This window comes from Hippocampus zosterae, chromosome 16 (assembly GCF_025434085.1).
Source record: "Hippocampus zosterae strain Florida chromosome 16, ASM2543408v3, whole genome shotgun sequence".
In the NCBI taxonomy this organism is placed as follows: Eukaryota; Metazoa; Chordata; class Actinopteri; order Syngnathiformes; family Syngnathidae; genus Hippocampus; species Hippocampus zosterae.
Genome location: NC_067466.1, coordinates 16,178,609 through 16,199,708, shown reverse-complemented (window position 1 = coordinate 16,199,708; position 21,100 = coordinate 16,178,609). Strand labels below are relative to the sequence as shown.

The window sequence follows — 21,100 nt, the reverse complement described above, 5'->3', positions numbered from 1 at the left end:
AATGAACTTTTTGGGGATTTTCCCCAAAGTTACTGCAAAACATATTTGTATTCCTTTTTTTTTTTTTTTAATGTCAAAATTCTTTGCGGCACACTCCCACAAGTTCACCATCATTTATTCATTTTTAACTGTAAAAGTGAAATCGTAAAGTTGCTCTGATGACACTTGGACAAAAAAAATATATCGCTACAGTTCAGTTGTATTTAACTTTGTTTTGTAATACTTTTTAATCGAATCAGTTTGACCCCCGATAATCAAGTGCAGTGTTACTGTTCTAACGGCGCACAATGTATACAATATATCTGATTTTTTATTTTTTTTAATATAAACATTGGTGACACCTTGACACCTGAGTCGTGTCAGGCCGCAAAGCCGTCAGAGCCGCTTTTTCAAATCCCCGAGCGAGCGACAAGACAGCGTCTCGTTACCACGGCTTCAATCCCACGAACCCCGAGAGAGGCCGACAGCTCGTCAGGCTGAGTGACAGCAGCGCGGCGGCGGCGTTGCGTGCGTTCGCGGCTGCGGGCGAGACTTACTTCGGACGGCGTTGATGGATCGACAGGAAGTGGAGATTGTTTACTTCCAACGCATAATTCTGTTTTTCTTAATGGTCAGTCAAAAAGAAAGTGGGACGCCATTAAATACACAACTTCCTTTTACTTCGCGTCAAACATTTTAGCTAGCTAACAGCTAACGGTCACCACTGGATACTACCCAGGAAGTCTCTCGCTAATGAACAAACTCACAAACAGATCCATATGTTTAATACTTAATACTTGCTCACTTCTTTTTTTTTTTTTTTTTAATATCCTCCCATTTGCAACCTTTTGCCCTCAAAGAACCCTCCCCCAAAAGTTCAAGTCATGTTAATGAATTCCGCATCAGAGCAGATTAGAATCCCCTAAAAAAACAAAAAAAGTGCTTATCATCTCTTTGTTTATGAAGACTGAATGAAGATGGAGGGGGGGCGGGACGGGGTCTACTTACTTAGCATTCATAAGTAGCTCGCCGAAGCGAGATAAGTCTTATCGGTCGACCGTTGCGGGACGTAACTTAGTCAAACTGTATTCACTGACTTCCCGAGAAATGTTTTGCATTTTAGCTCCAAATTACTGCAGACACTTGTTATCTCCCGCTTCAAAAATGTCATATTTTAACCGAATGACTGAAGCCGCCTCGGATATATTAATTTATTCATGTGAGAAGAATGCATTCAATTTTGGGAAGGATTTGAGAAAAGGACACCATGGGGATTCCTAAATGGACCTTTTGACCCATTTACTTCTTGCTCATAGGCTATATATATTTTTTTTTTTAGCTCAAGACCTGACAATTCTTTTAAATTTGAAAGAAAAAAATCTACATTCGTTTGTGTTGTATTTGAGCCATTGACAAGAGCTGCTGAACTCTATTTTGTCATTTTGAAGTTAACGATGAAATGAAGACGGAGCTGATGAATCCTGGTCAAAATGAGGTTTAGTTCCAATTTTGACACATAGGGGGCAGTCTAGTATTTACACTCAGCCCTTTTCCTGATTCACCTTTGCAACGAAGAAGCCCATTTCCAAGATGGCCGCGCCCGTGAACTCAAGCTTCACATCTCACAGACTCCACACTCACTCTCGACTCAGAATGTAAGTAGTCTGAATATGAATGAATGTTATTTGTCATCAATCATGCAATGCTCATATCTTTGAAGGTGTTTTGAACGAAATTTAACTAAAGGAAAAACACCGTCTCTGGAAAACAAAAAAAAAAAAAACGATTTGCAGCCATACAATTTACAATGCCCCAAAAATGGTGCAGCGCACGCACCCAAGTCATCCCAATCCTCCAAATTTTTTTGCCGCAGGTGGGAGGGTAGAACTGTCATTTGGAAAATACAACACAAGGTGAATGAAAGCAGGCTTTTTTTTGTTACAATGAAACGAAAGAACATCCTTGAAAATTACAAATGCATATGCCGTGCTATATTATTCAAATCAAGGTTTGCATATTCAGAACAGAGTTGCCTCTGTTCTGGGAAGCAGCAAGATATAAATGAAAAAAAAAACGTGTGCCAGGAGGATGAAGTCTTTCTTTTTTTCTCAAAGAGCCTTTTTTTTAATTGAAGACAGATTTCGCTAAGAATAAAAGAAATGGAAAAAGTGCTCATTGAATGAGAAGTTAGTTTTTCAGAAAGGAAATCATTTTTGTGGAAAAAAATAGTGCCCGCATTTTTTTTAAATCAAAAATGTTACAAGAAAGGTCAAATATGATCATAGTAAAAAAAAAAAAGAAAGAAAAGTCATCCTTCAATAACATTTTGCAATGATTTTGTCACCTACGTTTTTACTCGCTAAAATAAAATTTTATCTCAGGAAAAAGAAGTCCTAGTTTCCTATTAAAAAAAAAAAATCTGATTTTATTTGAAAGGGAGAAAAAAGACCTTACCTTACAAGGCCACGGGTAAAGTTATATTTTATACTTTTTAAACGTCCCTTGACGCCTTTGTTTGAGTTGATCCAGGCAGTCTCCAGCGTGCGGCGTGCTCCGAATCTGCGTCCGTGTCTTCCGACGTCGACTCGTGTTAGCTCCCCCTAAGCCGATTTAACGGTGACATCCGACGGCGTTCCACTTGTTATTTCTTACTGGCAGGTAGCGCGCATTAGCCGCTTTAAAAAAAAAAAAAAGCTCACGTGGAAAATAAGGGATTATTTCACCTGCCTGCTGTCCCAAAGGACCCCCTGTGCATTCATATCTGAGAAAAGCCTGTCAGGGGGAGGCTTTTTGAATATGCCTCCACTTCCGAGTGCCCGTGATGCGTAAACCCGGAAAACGTCACGATCCGGTTTCAAACTAAAGAGAAAACAAAGAGTAGTTGAGCCATAGCTTTGCCTTTCAAAAGCCAACCTATCTTAAAGTCAACATGTGACCATCGAAGGGAACCGACAGCCATGTTTGCGCCAGGTGATTTGAACACAAATGGTCCAGCAGCACATGTAGACTAACAACAGAGCGAAAAACACAAGTATTTATTCTTCTGCTTGGATGCTTCATTCTGCCCCAACTCACATTTTTACAACCTCCTCCTCCTCAAACATTTTGACTTTCTTTCTCGTTATCCACAAAAAAATAAAAAAATAGCCGCTTCGATGAATGCGGCTTTTTGCAAAGCTGGCCGTTTGGAGACTTGAGAGTAAACCCTCCAAGTTGGGTTTTTTTTCCTCTCATTTCCTGCTGAATTCCAATCAAATCCTTTGTTGTTTTTTGCACTTTCTTCTCATTGACTTTGGACATTTCTCCCAAATGATGTCAGGGATGCAAAATGTTGCAGGTGAGAGGTGAGCCCACAAAAAAAAAAATGTAGAAAAATGTGCCAAAAAATGTGGAATAATTTTAGAATATAATTCAAAGTCGTCTCCTTTGAAGAATGCTGTTTTATTATTGTCGGGTGCCATTTTATTCCCCCCCTTTGTGGAAATAATTTTTTTTTCTCCTCTATATTTGGTTTTTGTGGCGTCCCGCCAGGCGTCGTCCTCCCGCCGTGCGCTGGCTCTATCCGTCTCTTTCCACCGCGTCACGGTCTCAAGCGGCGTCAGTCAGCCTCAACATTCCGGGCGGGTTGCTGAGGACGCGCATCCATCGCGGGATGAGTCTTGCCGGTGCACTTTTAATTTTGACGCCAGCGTCATCCTCTCCACTCCCGAATTGACTTTCAGACGGGATGATGCGGGCGCCCTTGCCGCCGTCGCTTTATCCCGTGTTTTTATTTAGAGGAAGTCAGACCGGACGTGAGGACACGCAGATTCTATTCCAGCCTTCCCGTTCTATTATTTCCCGGTAACCTTCGCGCCAGCGTCTGTTGGCTGCCCTTCACCAAGATCAGGCCTCTAAGCCTGTTAGCCAGATAATGCAAAAAAAAAAAAAAACGTTCCGAATTGTTGCCGGGAATTCGTTCCAGGCCTACTGGCGAGCGAGAAAACCTTGATAGACCCTGCAAAATAAAGAAATAAACGCATTGCGCTGGTTTTAATCCTTGATACGACGTTTAAATTTATTATTTGGATCATATTTTGATTTAATCCTGTAAGACTTGAACTATTAAAAAAAAAAATAAAATTCAAGTCTGGAAAAAGTGTCCCGGGCTGTCTGGAGGAAATTCAAAAATGAATGAAAAATGTCTATCATGTATATTTGAATCACAGTTTGGGTCAAATTCTTGATTTTGAGTTTGCTATCGTCATATAGAGACCGTTACAGTCCGCTTGCAGTGGGGGGGCCGCGCGGGGCAGTGACCCCCCCCCCCCCCCCCCGACGACATATCACAAATGTTAGCGTCTTTTAACTGTTTTTTTTTTTTTTACTGGGTCATTGAGCGGCTGCGAGTTGGCTGCAGCCTATTCCCCCCCCCCGCTCCCTCTTGGCAGTGAGGCAAACTTGCTAAAAGCATGACCCCGCCGTGTTGCCAAAGTGTTTAAAATTCTCCACGTTTGCTCATAGGAAACCATTCAAATTCCACTCTTGCCCGTTTCAGTTTCGGCCACGCCACATTCCAATGATGGCACAGCGGGCACTCGAGCTTGAAATGATGTGGCTCCCCGCCGCCACGCGGCTCGCCCGCAAGGCCGCCGTAAATCCCGCTGTGTAAATAAAGATCGGCTTCGCTCCGCCACATCTCCAGTCTCAGTGTAAACAATGTCCTCCTCCTCCTCCTCCTCCTCCTCCTTCTTCTCCTTCTCACTCTTGAGCTTTTAATCTCTCCTGTGTCCGAGTCATTTCCCATTTGTTCGACAGCGTGTAATGGAAAAGTAAAGATGGACGCCAATCTTCCATCTCGCGCCGCCGCGTCCGGCGAGGGTTTCGCGGTATCCGTCGTAGGTACACATGGGACGCCGGATTTCCCTCCGGCACCGCGACGACTAAGCCGGCGTCCTTTAGCCAGTCGCCACTTTCAGCCCTGGAGTTTCATGGCTCGCACCAGCCCACTTGAGTTCACATTTCTACTGAGAGCATTTTGCGCACTGCGATTGAGTCATTCAAATCCAACGAGCAGCAATGACACACACACACACACACACACAAAAAAAAATGTGTGTGTGTGTTTCAGATTCAGATAAGAATCCGATTCTTATCTTTGAATTTGACTGATGTGAAAGGATTATTTACAATGCAAGTCCATGTCCATGAGTTTGTGAGCTTATTCCAGAATCGGCGCCCCTGCGCAGGAGGTTAATAACCAAAGGAGCACCGCTTGCCATTGATGGATTTTCAGGGAGGGGGGGCTGGGGCGTAAATTACAAGTCCACTTATGTGACGTGATCAGAAGGGTTCAATTGGATCCAAATTAGAATGTTGGAAAAGTTTTTAGCATATTTGTTGAAAACTGCAGTGTGACCACAAGGAGCGTGCCTGCGCCTGTATTGCCGGATGAAAATTGGCAAAAACATTTTTGTTTTGTTTGTTGTTCGGCTGAAAGTAACTCATGAAGTCGTTTTAGTTACTTTCACACTCAAGTCATGATTTATTTTTTTTTTTTTTTTCTTCAAGCGAACTATGGCAACATTGTTCCAAAGTGCCATCGGTAGCCATGACGGTGATCCGCCCATGCTTCACGCAGTTGTCAGAAGCCCCCACGCCCCCATTCCAGTGATGGCCGTATGTAAAATATCCTTCTCGTGTTCCAGACATTCATCTTTATTTCGCTCTGTAATTGCCCTCGTCCCCCCCCCCCCCCCCCCCCGCGCTACCGCCAGCGGTATTTTCAGTTCACAGTGGGAAGGCGTCGCTCGAAATTGAAAATCTGCCCGGCGCCACACTCGTGCGCTCGTAACGCACTTACAAGAAAATGTGGGCCGAAGGTAGCGCGGCGACGGAATTTTAATCGAGCAATTACAATGGGATCTCTGGCTGTAAGATGAAACGGGGGCCCGCCCGCCGTCGCCGAGGCTACAATTAAAAGTCACGCTTATTAACTGTCTCATTGCGCAGATTTAATAAAGTTGTTTATCGAAAGCGGCGAGAAGTAGATTTATACAACACCAAAGGGGAAGTGGTGCGTTTGGAAACTGGAATGCTTTGAGCTCTTTCATTGCGACTCACACGTGAGTTCAGTTTGTGCTTCTATGGTTATCGTCGTAATTAATTTTTTTTGACGTTTTATAATTTTGTTGAACTTCAAAGTGTCCCTCCCTTGTTAGTTGTTGCGTAAGAATTCATGTGGCGTCAATCAAATTGGCTCACTTCTGTTTGTTGTGTTCCTGATTCTCGTCGGTCAGCGCGCGATTAGCGACTGAATAATCGCTACGCAAACGTAACATTTGTTTAAATGCGTCCGACAGGCATTTAGGATGTTCGAGCGGTGTGGCCGCGGCGAGTCAAAAGACGGCGTGGAGCATAAATTCCAGATTTTGAACGGCGCCTCGGTGAGTGGAACTCGAGCTAATTAGACACGCTAACGCGCGCGTTAGCCGGCGAGTCTCATTACGGTCGGGTGCTCGAAAGGTGACGTCAAAGTCATTTTGGCGAAGGCGGTGACCACTCGTTTGGACACGCTTGGGTAAATTTCATCATTAAGAGGCGCTCCTTTTGCGCTTGCCGGCCTCCGCGAGCCCCTCCTTCCCACCTGCTCAAAGACCCTCACGGGTGAAAGACCTTCTCGAGTCCTTTGCGTGGGCCGCTCAGCGGCATAAAAGCCGCGCAACAAACAGCGTTCGTGCGGTGATTACGATTTCATTTGCTAGTGCGATTTAATGCAATGTGTGACCGCAAATGATATTAGTGGAGAAATGGCGGACGAATAAAAAAGGTCATTTTGTGCTGTGCTAAAGAGCACTTTCATTACACAAATAACAATGACAGCAAACAGGACTTTTCCTAGCTGCTCTGTGTGTAAACAAAACGAAATAAAGGCAAAACTTCAAGGGCACGTATTAGTTCCAAATGACTTTTTAAAAGCTTGTCTACGAATAGTTGGCCAAAATGTTTTGAGTTGTCTCGACATCATGTAATCGCTTTGACGCCATCTTGTGGCAGCTTAGTGCCAAGGAACAAAGTTGAAGTGAAGGGAGGAGCCGTATTTTGTCCGGACACGACCCTGTCTAATGTTAGGACGAGAAAACCTCGGCTTTTAGGTTTTACGCGTCTCACGTACGGGAAAGCACCTTTCAGCCGGTATAAGCAGCGATTTCAATTACGATTTTTTTTTTTTGCCCACCATTTCCGCTTGGGCAAATTAGCTTGAAATACCCCCCGACAGCTTTCCCGCCATTGTTACGGCGGTCGCCGCTAATCGTATTTCAGCTCAGCTTGTCGCCAGCACGCCCTTTTTTTTTTTGGGGAGTGGGAAGCAGGGCTGATGGGAGTTGTTTTATTTCTTTCAACCCCCCCCCCCCCCCACCCCAGATTGTTTGGGAAGCATGGGCACGCACAATAAAAACTGTCACACACTCGTACGAAAAGGCACACACAGACACTTCTAAATGGTGCGCACACCATCCCACGGGTGCACATATGCTTTTATACACACTGATGGCTTTCTTGGAGATTCATGGCGTTAAAAAAAACAACAAAAAAAAAACAACAACAAAAAAAAAAACCATTTGGGCCTTCTGCCTCAACTCTGGAGTGTTCATTAACTGACACGCTCACACACGCATAAGCGAGGCGCCAACAGACATAAAGTGACCCCTGCCAGGAATTCATTCATTTTTATGCCTCCTCCTCACCGCATGACTGTTTATTTGTTTTTCCGAACCATTGGGTCAGCAGCCTTTCTCAACCCTTTTTTTATTTATTTATTTTTTTAATGTTTTTTTTTTTTTTTAACCGTGTTGAATGTGTGTCACGGCGGCTAAAAATGGCTTTTAAAAGGAAAAAGCTGTCTAATGCCTCGGACTTGGCAGCAAAGCAGTCAGGAAGTGGAGCGGCCCTTTAAATCATTCCGAGCGTGCCGTCGTTAAAGGGGAGGAAACGTCTGCCGCCTCTTTCATCGTGATGTCGTCATCCCGCGGAGAAACGGTTGGCGTTACGGCGCCTCATTAAAACCTTTATTGGCAGGGCTCATAAAGTCATTGCTATTTTGGTCGGATTATTTTGAAATCTTTTTCTGATGTCCCCCCCCCCCCCCCCAATTGAACACGATCTTTATTCTCGATGAAAATAAAATATAGTCCCAGTAAATTTGTTTATTTCTGAGAAAATAAGTAGGCACTTGGCTGCTCTTCTCCATTTTTTTTAAAGAGGTAATGAACTGACATTAGCCAACTAATTAAGCTAGCTGTCGTGCTCTGTTAGCTGTCGAATCGATTTCACCCATTGTAGACGCGCTAACTTTCTAGGCGGGTTGCAGAAAATCGCTTCAAGACGGCGCTTAAATCCGATATGAACGTGAACTCGGATCTGTCAAAGAGTTGACAGGTGGCGCTCTTGCGCCGTTTGAGAATGCTCCGCAGATTCTCAACTGGGTTTAGCGTAGCGTCGGTTTCAGCATGCTAGCTGCCGTTTGAGATGGTCATCATTAGTCCGCCGCGTCAAGCGGATGGCAGCTCACCAGTCGACGGTGACCGCAAGAAGCTATTGTAGCGGTGTCGAGCTCTACTAATCATGTTCCACGTTCGTCGGGTTTGTCTGGTTGTTTGAGCAGCTGTCCGACATTTCCCGGCGGCCGCCCCTCCTTTTTCCTCCTGTTGTATATTCATGTCAGCATATTCATCGCTCGCGGTCGCACCATCTGTGAGGTTGTCATGCGCCAAAACGAGTGCGCCACGAGCCACGTTGCGGCAAATACGTGCGCGCGGAGCTTGCCGCGTTCACGCGACAAGCTCGGATCTCCCGTTTTTCGCCGGACCTCAAAGGCCGCGAGCTCACGCCCTCGCTCACAACCTTTTGTATGCAAAACCCCCAGAAAATGTCACCTGACTTTTCTAAGAGCGTTCAGCGGACGCCGCAGGACGGGATTCTCAGACGGTGGCCTTCTGTCACGCGATCCATCAGGGCCCACCTCCGAGGCGGCATGTCCACACGCCGGCGTGACAAATCAGCCTGTCGCCCGGACGCGCCGCAGCATGACAACTTGGCATTTGAGGTGCTCGGATGGACTTTGTAGCGCGATCGCGCTTCTTGTGTACAAATACGTTTGTTCAGTCGCCCCTACCGACGAGCGAGCTAACGGCGGCAGCAAATGTTCGATGGTAACGTGGCGCCAGCGCGGCGAGAAAGTCAACTTCAAAATCGGACCTTACCAAATAATACATGGACACAAATCTCTTGATATGCTTTTACTCTGAAGTTCCCGGCAGCTCGCGGTTGCGCGGCGGCTGACTTGACTTGATAGTTTTGCATCGCTAGCCGGCTAACTGTTGCCGCCAACATCGACACGTCATCGTCCTGAAATCGTGTTCATTTGCTAATTAAGGACACTCAAAAACAACTCCAACGCCGTTCCGTGCGTTAGCGGCTAATGGCTAGCAGCTAGCCGCAAAGTCAGCGCCTTATGGACCGGCTAGAGCCGTGGGATTTTTTTTGACGTTCCTACTGTTACCGCACCCTCACTTAACAACGAGTAGACGACAATGTGCTAGCCATTAAACTGTCTAAAGACAGTCACGTCGAAATATCGTCGAAAATGCCAATCGTGAATCCCACCGTAAAGTGCTTTGCTGGGCTGGGGTGGATTGTGGCTGATTTATGGCATCGCCGAGAGTCTCCGCGAGTGCTAGGGCAAAACTTATGAGACAAGTTCCAACACTCCCTGTTGCTTTGAAACATCAAATAATGGACCTATGGAGGAAATACCTCAAGTGCGTGATTTGTTGGGAATCTATTTTTGAGAGGGTTTGTTTGTGCGTGCATATGGAGTTTTGGCGTGTCCTCAGAAGAGGCGAGGGTTTAAAAAATGAGCGCCAGCTCGGGGACCCTGGTGACAGGGACCTTTGGCAGGGGGAGTCGGGCGACGATAAATCTAAAAAATCAATATGACAGGGCCGGCGGTAATCTGGATCAATGATTTTAAAGCGAAATAAGTCCCCAGGGGCGGCGCGAGAATGATAAAAATCCTCCGAAGTCGGGGAGCGGGGGAGGAAAAAAAAAAAACATCCCGAGGATGAAGGATAGCGAGTCGGAGGGGAGCCAGAAAGAAGGATGGGGATTATTGATGCTTTTCATCCAGAAAGCCTTCAAGCCGTTTTGGTTGTGCCTTGACTTGTCTGATTGCGAGTCGCCATCACTCACTTTTCTTGACTTATGTCGTTCTCGCAGCTTCTTCGTCTTTTCTTTTTTTGTCACTTTTTCACTCTTCAGAGAGCTTTTTTTGTTGTTGTAGACTTTGTGCGACTGTTGTTTTCAAATGTACTCTCTTGAAACCATCAAGGTGATGAAAGCAAACGTGGGGGGGAAAAAAAGCCTGTAGGAGCGTCGACGGTCGTAAAGTTGATTTTGTTGAAATTCCGCAGCTTTTGATTGGAAAAAGTTCCAGCACCCGAACTGAGATAAGTTTACACTAGTCTGTGTGTGTGTGTGTGTGTTTACATCTGATATCAAATTTGCTACAGTGAAAAACCCCCCGTTGTGAAAAAGATCTTGGTGCAAACATGATTTCATTGTAGAGGAGTTTCACTGCAGCCTGGCTTTGGCTACTGAATACCCTCTCCCGCCCCCCCACTCCGCACCCCTCCTCACCGTCATTGTTCAGGATGTTTTTATTTCGCTTTAATCTTTGTCGCCGCTCCTGAATTGCAACCGTGTCCTTTGGCCTGATGGAAAACGATCTCCTCACCGCGTTCCCTGCGTGCCTCGCGGTGATATAGTTTGTTGTCACCTTGCGACGCCGCAATCTGCACTCGGGCTCCCCCCCGGCCTCCCGTGCCGCTCGCGTCCAAATCCTAGATAACGCTCTTAATACTCTCACTCCTCCGCGGCCTCGACTCCGCAGGCATCCATCTAAAATGTTGTTGTTGTTGTTGTCTTTTTCGGGCCTTTCTTTAGCAGATAAATGTTACCCGGATTCAAGGATTAGCCTCTTTTCAAAGTGGATGCAAACCTTCCGAACTCCAAAGTTGTGAAGCTTTTTTTTTTAAACGGCATAGCTATCGTGCCAGACCGAGCTCATTGAACCCACTCAATGACACCTGTTTAAATTCCAGCTATGCCCTTCGCTCATCTTGTGTTTTGAAACGTTCCTGAATAGTTTCGCACCTTCTCGCACAAAAGAAGCAACCTTCATCCTTACCCTTAAACGGCTGTTTGTTGCTTTAGTCCTGTGATAAATCGAGTGCTTCGGAGTCACTCATTTTGTCAGGATTTTCTTTTCGTTTTTTTACGTTAATCTTTGAATGGGCTTTGACTCGTCTGCCTCGTTTGAGCTTTCAACTTAGCAAAGCGCGGAGAGTCTCCGTCACAGAGAGCGGCTACGTTGCGCGATCGCTGCCAATGCCCGCTGAGAACATCCACCGTGTCCTGAATCTTGTCCGTTTCCTCTGCTTTTGTGGCCATCCGTTGTTGTCAATTAGCGGGACACTTATGCTAACAAGACAGTCTCGTGACCAAGACGCCATCATTTAAATATCGAGTATTTAATACACTTTTTTTTTTTCTGGTGTCAAGTGGGGGGATGCATCTATTTGGGCGAGAGGCATTTATCCGGTCAAGTGAATGATTGATAATGCACATTTGTCGCTTCGATGTGTCGCGGCTTTTTCAAACAATTACCGAGTCATCTGCTTAGAAGCCTCGCCACTCACCGGTGAAAGCGCGCCATTTATTTTAGCCTTTTTCGACTCCGCATAATGATTCCTATTTGTCGGAGGCGTCAACCTTGCCATTCGGCTAATGAATGCTCGCGAGTGAAATGCGGCACGGCTGCCGCAGCGTTACCGGGTGCTAGGGGGGTGTGGGGGGGCGAGTGAAAGGCAGCAGATGAAGGAGAAATGGAGTCAAGAGAAAGAGCCCCCTTAACTTTAACCTTTAAATTTGTTGCCACTCCGCCTCAATCCGTCCTTGCCTCCATTAATTGAGACGCGGGAGTGACACTAATGGCCGCCCGCTCGCGGTCGGCGCCTCCTATCTGCTTAATTAGACGGAGCGGGCCGCCGTGTCCTGCCGCTGTACTCATTCGGCAGTTGTGCACATTAAATGCAAGCGTCGGCGTCTGTGCCTCCCCCTCTAATTGTATCCAGCGGCTACCGCTAGGTGTCCTTTGGTATAGGGTGAGGAAAAATAAATACCTCCTTCAAATATTCATCTGCCTTTTCCTCGTCCTAATCAGAAAACTGTCTTGTGGTCTGACTGTAATCGATGCCACATTTCAATTAGTCACCTGGTTGAGAAAAATTAAATTCCTCCCACATTCGGCCATTCTGCTAAAATAGCAGGAAAACAAAATGGCGTCTTAACTATAGTGGTCACAAAATAGAATGGATGAGCAGTAACAGGTCGTAAGTGGAAGACACAAAAAAAAAACAACCCGGAAGGTCAAGTAAAGTTCAGACGCAAGATATCTGAATCCTCCCCCCCTCCTCCTCGATAGCGCCGCATGCTAATTCGAAGCGCGGTAGCCCCAACTCAGTTTCCGGGAGAAAGATTTCAGAGACGGTGCCAATTGGGAAAGGTTCGGCCTGAAAATGAGTCTTACCTCAGGAATAAGAAATTTGAATGACTAAAAAGAAATCGTCAAGTTAAAAAAAAACAAAAAAAAAGGTTTCAAAATGGTGAAAAATGAAGTCGCTGCTCCTGACTCCTGCGGGCGTGTCGGTTGAATGCGCCGAAAGCACCCCCCCCCCCCCCCAGCATGTTGACGCAACAAAAACCGCCAGCCAGCGGCTAGCTCGCGAGCTAACAGTGCTACCTCTTGGTCGGCGGTGGGCTCGTTCGCCTCCTTGAGAGACCCTTTCTACAAATTGTGGCATCCGGTGGAGATGTATTTTGGGGCTGTAGGGATCGCTAGCTAGCTAGCTAGCGAACTGCAAACGTTCAGGTCTTTCCACATTATTTGTTCTGACTCTCTGTTTGGATGATGGGAGTGCTGTGTACTAAATGTTTTCGGAGGATATACAGAAAGGCCGCGGCAGGAACGAGTGAGAAGGGCGGCAAAGTTTGGCCCTCAACTTTTTCTTATTACATTCGGATAAAGCAGCATCATCACAACAATGTCACGGCTGGTGACTAATTGCCATTTTATTCCTTCTAATATTCCTGTGGCGCCTGCAACGTTGCTAATTGGCTAAATCACAGTCATTTAACAACGGAAAGCGCCGAGCCCAATGACCTCTCAGGGGGGGGTTGAAGCCGCCGGCGAAGCTTCTTTGTCACACCTTGTTTTTATTATGTTGTTATTATTTATTTATTTATTTTCCTTTGGCTGATCCGCTCTACTTGTCGCCTTCTCCTTTCAAAAGCGATGACTCCGGGAGGCGAGCGGCGGCGGACGACGGAGGAGTCGTAATGATCATGCGGCCCCCGAGAGGATGATCAGCTCAGCGGCGGCCCGCTTGGATCGCTCAGCCGCCTCGTCTCAGGTGATCAGGGAAAGCCCGCCGGACGCCGAGTCAGCACACTCGCACGCTGAGGTGAGCTTCACGTTTTTTTTTCTCTTTTTTCTTATTGTGTATTCCATTTTTTTTTTTTTTTTTTGTTAAATCCACATTGTACCTGTAGGCAGATAGGCGGCTTATTTCATACAGACTTCATCAGGGTAGCAAATATTTGGGATGGCACCGGCAGAGTCCTGCTTTCAAAGAGATCGGGTTGGGCGTTTTGTGGAATGTACTTTGGGATATCAACTACAGTGGTGCGCTAGCAAAAGATTAGCGCTTTCAGAGTTTAAAGAAAAAAATATATATCAACTACAGTGGTGCGCTAGCAAAAGATTTGCGCTTTCAGAGTTTAAAGAAAAAAAAAAGATATCAACTACAGTGGTGCGCTAGCAAAAGATTAGCGCTTTCAGAGTTTAAAGAAAAAAAAAGATCAACTACAGTGGTGCGCTAGCAAAAGATTAGCCCTTTCAGAGTTTAAAGAAAAAAAATTATCAACTACAGTGGTGCGCTAGCAAAAGATTAGCGCTTTCAGAGTTTAAAGGAAAAAAAATTATCAACTACAGTGGTGCGCTAGCAAAAGATTAGCGCTTTCAGAGTTTAAAGAGAAAAAAAATATCAACTACAGTGGTGCGCTAGCAAAAGATTAGCGCTTTCAGAGTTTAAAGAGAAAAAAAAATATCAACTACAGTGGTGCGCTAGCAAAAGATTAGCGCTTTCAGAGTTTAAAGAAAAAAAAATTATCAACTACAGTGGTGCGCAAGCAAAAGATTAGCGCTTTCAGAGTTTAAAGAAAAAAAAATATCAACTACAGTGGTGCGCTAGCCAAAGATTAGCGCTTTCAGAGTTTAAAGGAAAAAAAATTATCAACTACAGTGGTGCGCTAGCAAAAGATTAGCGCTTCCAGAGTTTAAAGAAAAAAAATATCAACTACAGTGGTGCGCTAGCAAAAGATTAGCGCTTTCAGAGTTTAAAGAAAAAAAATTATCAACTACAGTGGTGCGCTAGCAAAAGATTAGCGCTTTCAGAGTTCAAAGAAAAAAAAATCAACTACAGTGGTGCGCTAGCAAAAGATTAGCGCTTTCAGAGTTCAAAGAAAAAAAAAATCAACTACAGTGGTGCGCTAGCAAAAGATTAGCGCTTTCAGAGTTTAAAGAAAAAAAAATATCAACTACAGTGGTGCGCTAGCAAAAGATTAGCGCTTTCAGAGTTTAAAGAAAAAAAATCAACTACAGTGGTGCGCTAGCAAAAGATTAGCGCTTTCAGAGTTTAAAGAAAAAAAAAAGCAAGCAATTTGTGATGAGGACTCTTTTTTTGTTGTTGTTTTTTTCCATTAAGAGCAAACAATACACAAGGGTACCAAAATGAATGATCACTTTTGCTTGCTTTCACTGGAGTACAGTACCCAAGTTATTTAATACCATCAAAACCTTTTTGGGTAATTCAATTGAATACTTTTTGAAATTATTTTTATCCTCCTTCAATTAGGGCAGTGAAAAGGAACCAAATGAATGGCATTTATTCAGCACTTTTACCCTTCCAACCTTGATTTCATGCTGCCCCCCCCCCCCTCCCAAGATGTAAAAATACTCAGATGCCCTTTCTCCAAGCCCACTATACATTTATTTTCTGCTCTCTTTGACTGCCCCTTGGTGCGTTTAACCATTTTTCTGTCATTTGGAGCCATTTTTTCCCCACTTTGCCAGCGGGACAAACACAGCGGTTACTCGGCACTCTGAGCCATTCATTTTTTTCAATTTTCAGAATGCCCGCAGAGATAAAACCGCCGCAATTACATCCATTACTGCACCATTAGGGGCATGAAGTTCACTCCGGCACGATAGTTTGAAGTACCCGAGAGTGACTATCGCAGCGATAGAAGCGCCGCGTCGCGCCTCGCGTGTTTCATGCATCCGAGCCGCCGGCCAATTCGACATCATCGGAGTAATTAGTTGCCGCCTTGTAAGCGAGCAGGAAACAGCTTCTCCGTTGAATGGACCCCACGGCGCGGCACACTGCGACGTGTTGTCATCCCACCACGGCACTAACAGGGGATTCCTCAGGTGTTTCCCCTGGCAACCCACCCCCCCCAAAAAATAATTTATGAAATCAAACCAGAAGGCGCAATATCAAAATCTGTCAGGCCTGCTAGATTTGTACGCTTGGATGTTTCAGGCTCGCTTTTATGGTGTACATGCTGTAAAAAAAAAAAAAATCGGATTAGACTGGAAACAAGTTTTGGCAGCTGCCGGATGCTGCAACGGTGTTTCTTGCTTTTTTTAATTTTATTTTTTTAAGCGTATGCTGTGAGGCTCTAGAACACAGGTGTCAAACCAAGGCCTGGGGGCCAGATCCGGCCCGCCACATCATTGAGGTGGCCCGCCAAAGCAGATCAAACAAGTTCCAATTTTTTTTTAATGCGGGGGGGGGGGGGGCTTTATCCTATTATTCACCAAAAAAAACGACTTTCATTTTGTGCTCAGTATTTTCCATTTTTAACTTCTTCCAATCTGTTTAACGGCTTAGCACATGTTGACCGCTAGCTTATCGAATTGCTTGTTAGCTTGTTGAAAACGTTTCGACGTCTCTCGGTTTAGCGCTAGTTTCGGTGCGTTTGACTCGCCGTCACTGACTGACTGACTGCCTGTGAAAATACTTTTGGCATCTTACAGGTGCGTTCTTCCTTCCGCACGGAAGTTGTAGCCACTAGTTTTGTCACCAAAAAACAAAACAATAAGTCTCTCATTGATTGTCACAGATGAGATGCAGTCAAAGAAACGGTGACTCTCCCTTAAAAAAAAACCCGAACACATTTGGCAATTTTTGTCCGTTACTTCGGTGTCTGCTTTTTTTTTTTTAATCCGTTTTTTAAAAATGGACATGCGTGTTCCTCAGAGCAGAAGGGACGATGTCATCGTTAAAAATTCTGTCAATGGTGTGGAAGTTGATGAATCACGTCTTGAATTATCCATAACACCCTTTCTGTCGTGCTCCTTCTCATTCGGTTCCCGTTTTATCGCAGCCGCTCTCAGCTGATAATTTGGTGAGAAGAAGTGGAGGCTCCGCCTCGGAACAGCTATCCGTGTGGGAATGGATATAAAATCCTCCTTTCTGCCTGAAATGCATTTCCCAATGAAGGAACTCATACCTTTTCCCTCGCAAACTTGCACGATTCCCCCTCTCTGGGACATAAATATTGACACATCTCTCCCGGATTTAATATTTACTTGCCGTGTCTCGCGGGCGGGCGACGTTGCCGCGGCACGCGAGCGCACGTGCCCCACGGCGTCCGTGTTTCTGCCAGTCGGCTCTTTTTGTGTGTGTGTGTATATTTTCCCTTTTTCCCCCGAGCAGCCACTTCATATTTTATCGGCTTCTATCTAAAAGCATTCCGACAAAAGAGCCTCGCTCGACGGAAGCGGAGAGGAAGCAACTTTTACCGACTGCATTGTTTCAAGAAAGCTTTTGGTAAATATTGATGCCAATGCGGCGCGGGACGGGAAAGATGCAAAAGTTTTGCCGCGTCCTAAATCTCCTCAAAGGCGCCGTTTTTAACAATTGAAGACGAAACTCTCCAAAGTATCCCAATGCGATTTCCGCCGTCGACTCGGGGGTTTTTCCTGGCCCAAATGTTAATGAGATTTTTACCGTGAAGTACAAATTAAAAACACATTCATTAATAAGTGATTCAGACAATGAATAATTTGTTGCATTCTCGTAAAAAAAAAAAAAAAAAGAGTTGCCCCACCCACCCCTTTTTTTTTGTTGTTGCTTTGAATGGACATTTTCCTGCTGCTTTTGGTGTACACACAGCCCTTAGTAATAACATTGGTTCATCGCAGATGATAAAGAACATCCGCCATTTTTATTTTGGCACTCGCCAAAACAAAAACACCAACGTTTTGTGAAAGTTTGGCAAGTGTCAGAAACTGCGATCGGTTTCACTCTATCGCCACAATTTCTTTGTTTATTTACTTCTTCATTTCTGACAGCGTGACAGTGAAGAGAAAAATCGAGTCTCTGCCGGGAAAGGATGGCAGTTGATGCGAGAAGAGAACCCAGAGTCGCTCGCCATCCTTTGACCATCTCCCACACGTTAAAAATAGGACCGCGACGAGCGGTCGAAAGGCGCATTGTGATGCGCTCCCCCCCCCCCCCCCCCCCCCTTGTCCTTTCCCGCACAACAATGGCCGCCTGAAGAGCGCTCTTTGAGGCCTTAGGATAATGGATCCGTACGCAACACCACGCTGGGACTAATTAATAGCTACGCCAAAGTGAGGCCCAAGCGCCACCTGTTTCCCACCGGCGGCACGTCATTTAGCATCGTGACCTTCTCCTTAAAGGGGCCGCGCGCTCGCCATTGTTCCGATTGTAGATGAGGTGGCGCTTCTTTTGATAAAGGCTTGAAGCGGAAAATTTGGTGATCTTTTCAGGAAGCTGCTGCCCCTCGCACTTTTTCTTTTTTTTTTTTTTTTTGTGGCCAATCATCCAAGCAAAGGCTCCTGACGTAACGTTTTACAAGAAGAATCAAAGGTGGCAAGAGAAATGAAGGATCAACGTTTCTCCAGCAAAACGTGATGTATTCGGTCCAGCTTTGTGTTAGAAATTTTCCTCGCGGGAAAAAGCCAGCGGGGACATCACGGAAAAAATGTGAAGTAACAGAAACTTGAACATGCGAAGCACGAAGTGAAAACTGAAAAGTGCTCAGAGGGTCAGGGGTCAAGTGTTTTTTTTCCCCCTTAGCAACTTACGTAGCCTGCTTCATATTACATCTGATTATTTCACACAACACTGTCGTTTTTAAAAAAAAAATTTTTTTTGACCTCTCAATCAAAAGCGCTTTGCTCAATGGAAGTGGGGAAGAACTTTTCTTGCCAGCGTAGTCTGAGAAAAAAAATATTATATACACGAATATAATATTCGTGTATATAATATTATAAATATTATATACACGAATATTATATGTATATATTATATTATATATATGTGTGTATTATGTTTATATAATATTATTATATTATATAATATAATATTATTATATAATATTTATTCTTGTTCTCTTCATCTTAGAAGCAACGCCCGGTGTTTGCCGTTTTAAAAGTGGTAAAACGGTAGATTTAGATAAATATTGTTGAACGCAGGCCGATATCCAGCTGGGTTTCCCGATGTACTCGCTTCATTGCAAACGCGCCGCCACGACGCGCGCTTGTGCATTCCAGACCAGCTGCTCGCCGAGCGAAGGGAGACCCCCACGTGTTGAATTATGAAACGAATCAACATATCGCGGGCTTGTGTGTTTGTGTGAAATCGGTAATGAGGTCACTGGAGATGCGTCCATAAATTGTTTCGCAGACATTCTGTGTCTCTATTTGTCCCGAACTGTGTGAAGATGCGCGACGGCTTGGTTCAATGAGCCCGCTCGATAACTCCGTTCATCATCGGTCATCTCGCCGAACCATCGGGACTTGGCTTATGACGTTTATTAAATTTTTAACGGTAAGTACTGTTACGGAGCGGGAACATTGACATTAAATGTGGGGGCAAAAATAAAAACATTCAAACTGAGTATCCATATTTGAGAACTCGCCAATACCAAGACTGGTGCATTTTAAAAAATCTAATATTGTTGTAAAACACAAACGTAAGTGGTGATCATTTGTCATTCTCTGCAGAGGATAAAGAATATGCCCCTGTCTCTCATTGTGTTATCTGTCACCGTGCGTCCCTCATCTCAAAGCCTTTTTATGAGCCTGTTTTTGTGCACTGCGAGCAGAAAAAAAAAGTCCTCCCCCCAAACCGTTCCTAACCTCATGCTTTATGTAGCATGTAGCGCTAATGAATGCTTATGCTTATGAATGCATACCTCCTCTGTGTTGACACGCGTCCCGAGGTCGGATAGCATCGCGGTCGCTCGCAGCTGCACTCCTGTCAACGTTGGCCTACTGAACATCCGCTCCCTTACGAGCAAGGGCCAGTTCGTCCACGACCTCCTGACAGACCGTGAGTTTGACATTCTGTGTCTGACTGAGACCTGGCAGCAGCCAGATGATTATGGTACTCTTAATGAAGCTACTCCACCGGGCTTTGTTTATCACGCTGTGCCGCGCACGACTGGGAGGGGAGGCGGCCTCGCGATGATTCTGCGCGAGGATTGGAAATTTGCACCTGTAAATGTGCCTGCTTTTTTATCTTTTGAAGCGACTGTTATACAGCTCTCTGGATCAACTCCCACACTGATTGCCACTATTTACCGTCCACCAAAACCAAACAAGAATTTTATCACTGACATTACTACACTCCTCACTCATCTGTATACACTATCACCAAATGTGATTCTCTTAGGAGATTTTAATATACACATGGACAATATCAATGACTCACTTACCAAAGACTTTACCTCCTGTCTGGACAGTTTTGGTTTTCAACAGTATGTCAACTTTCCCACACACAGTAAAGGACATATTCTGGACTTGATCTGCTGTATTGGATTATCACCAACAAACTGTAAAACCGATCTCCTCCCATACACAGATCATCTATTGCTTTCATTCAATGTTAACCTGTCATTTTTCAAATCCAACCCACAACGCATTATACATTTCCGTAAAATCAAGGACATTAACCCGGACAATTTAGAATCACTTATCAACAACCTCCCCAGTACTGATTGTCTTTCTACAACAGATGAGTTTTTGACACACTACAATACAAATCTCCATAACATTCTCAATATCCTGGCCCCACTCAAAACCCGAACTGTCTCCTTCAACCAAACAGCACCCTGGTTTACCCCTACCCTCAGACAACTTAAATCAAAAGGCCGTCAACTTGAAAGATTATATAGAAAAACTGGACTCGCCATTCATAAAGAAATGTACACTACCCACTTTCTCCATTACAAGGACTCAATATCCAAAGCCAAATCAATCTTCTACTCTGGATTAATCAGTTCCAATGAAGGCAACCCCAGATCACTCTTTTCACTCATTTCTAAACTCACTAAACCTGCTGACACTCTTCCCTCACATCTCTATTCCACTGATTTTTGTAATACTCTGGCCTCATTTTTTACATCCAAAATCCAACTTATCCACCAGCAACTCACCCCTTCAGCTGCTCCTAACCCTCCTTCTCCATTCTCCCCGGTTCCTACCCACCTATTCTCTGCATTCACATCCCCATCTGTCCACCAAATCTCCATCTTAATCCAGAAGTCCAAATCCTCTACTTGTCAGCTTGACCCTCTCCCTACTGTTTTAGTCAAAGCTTCTATCCCGGCCCTCTCCCCTCTCATCACTAACATTATTCAAACTTCCCTCTCTACTGGCATTGTACCATCTCATCTCAAAACTGCTGCTGTCACTCCCATACTGAAGAAACCTGGCTCTGATCCCTGCGACTTGAACAACTTTCGTCCCATATCAAACCTTCCGTTCATCTCCAAACTTCTAGAGAAAACAGTAGCTGCTCAACTTCACACCCATCTTTCCTCCAATAAGCTATACGAACAATTTCAATCTGGCTTCCGTCCCCTCCATAGTACCGAAACTGCCCTCCTCAAAATATGCAATGACCTTCTTCTCTCTGCTGACTCC

General features: G+C 44.9%; 1 protein-coding gene across 3 annotated transcripts in view; it reads left to right on the top strand.

Annotated features, from left to right (window-relative positions):
• LOC127588757 (delta-sarcoglycan-like) overlaps window positions 1–21,100 on the top strand; it is an 81,736-nt gene that overhangs the window by 11,673 nt on the left and 48,963 nt on the right. For 2 of the 3 annotated variants that reach the window (XM_052047610.1, XM_052047613.1), the window contains exon 2: window positions 13,371–13,541. In XM_052047610.1, the coding sequence (XP_051903570.1) occupies window positions 13,440–13,541 (102 nt within the window). In that variant the 5' untranslated portion in view covers window positions 13,371–13,439. Of the gene's footprint in view, window positions 1–1,514; window positions 1,635–13,370; window positions 13,542–21,100 lie in introns of those variants that run through there. The other variant, XM_052047611.1, reaches the window with a different exon arrangement.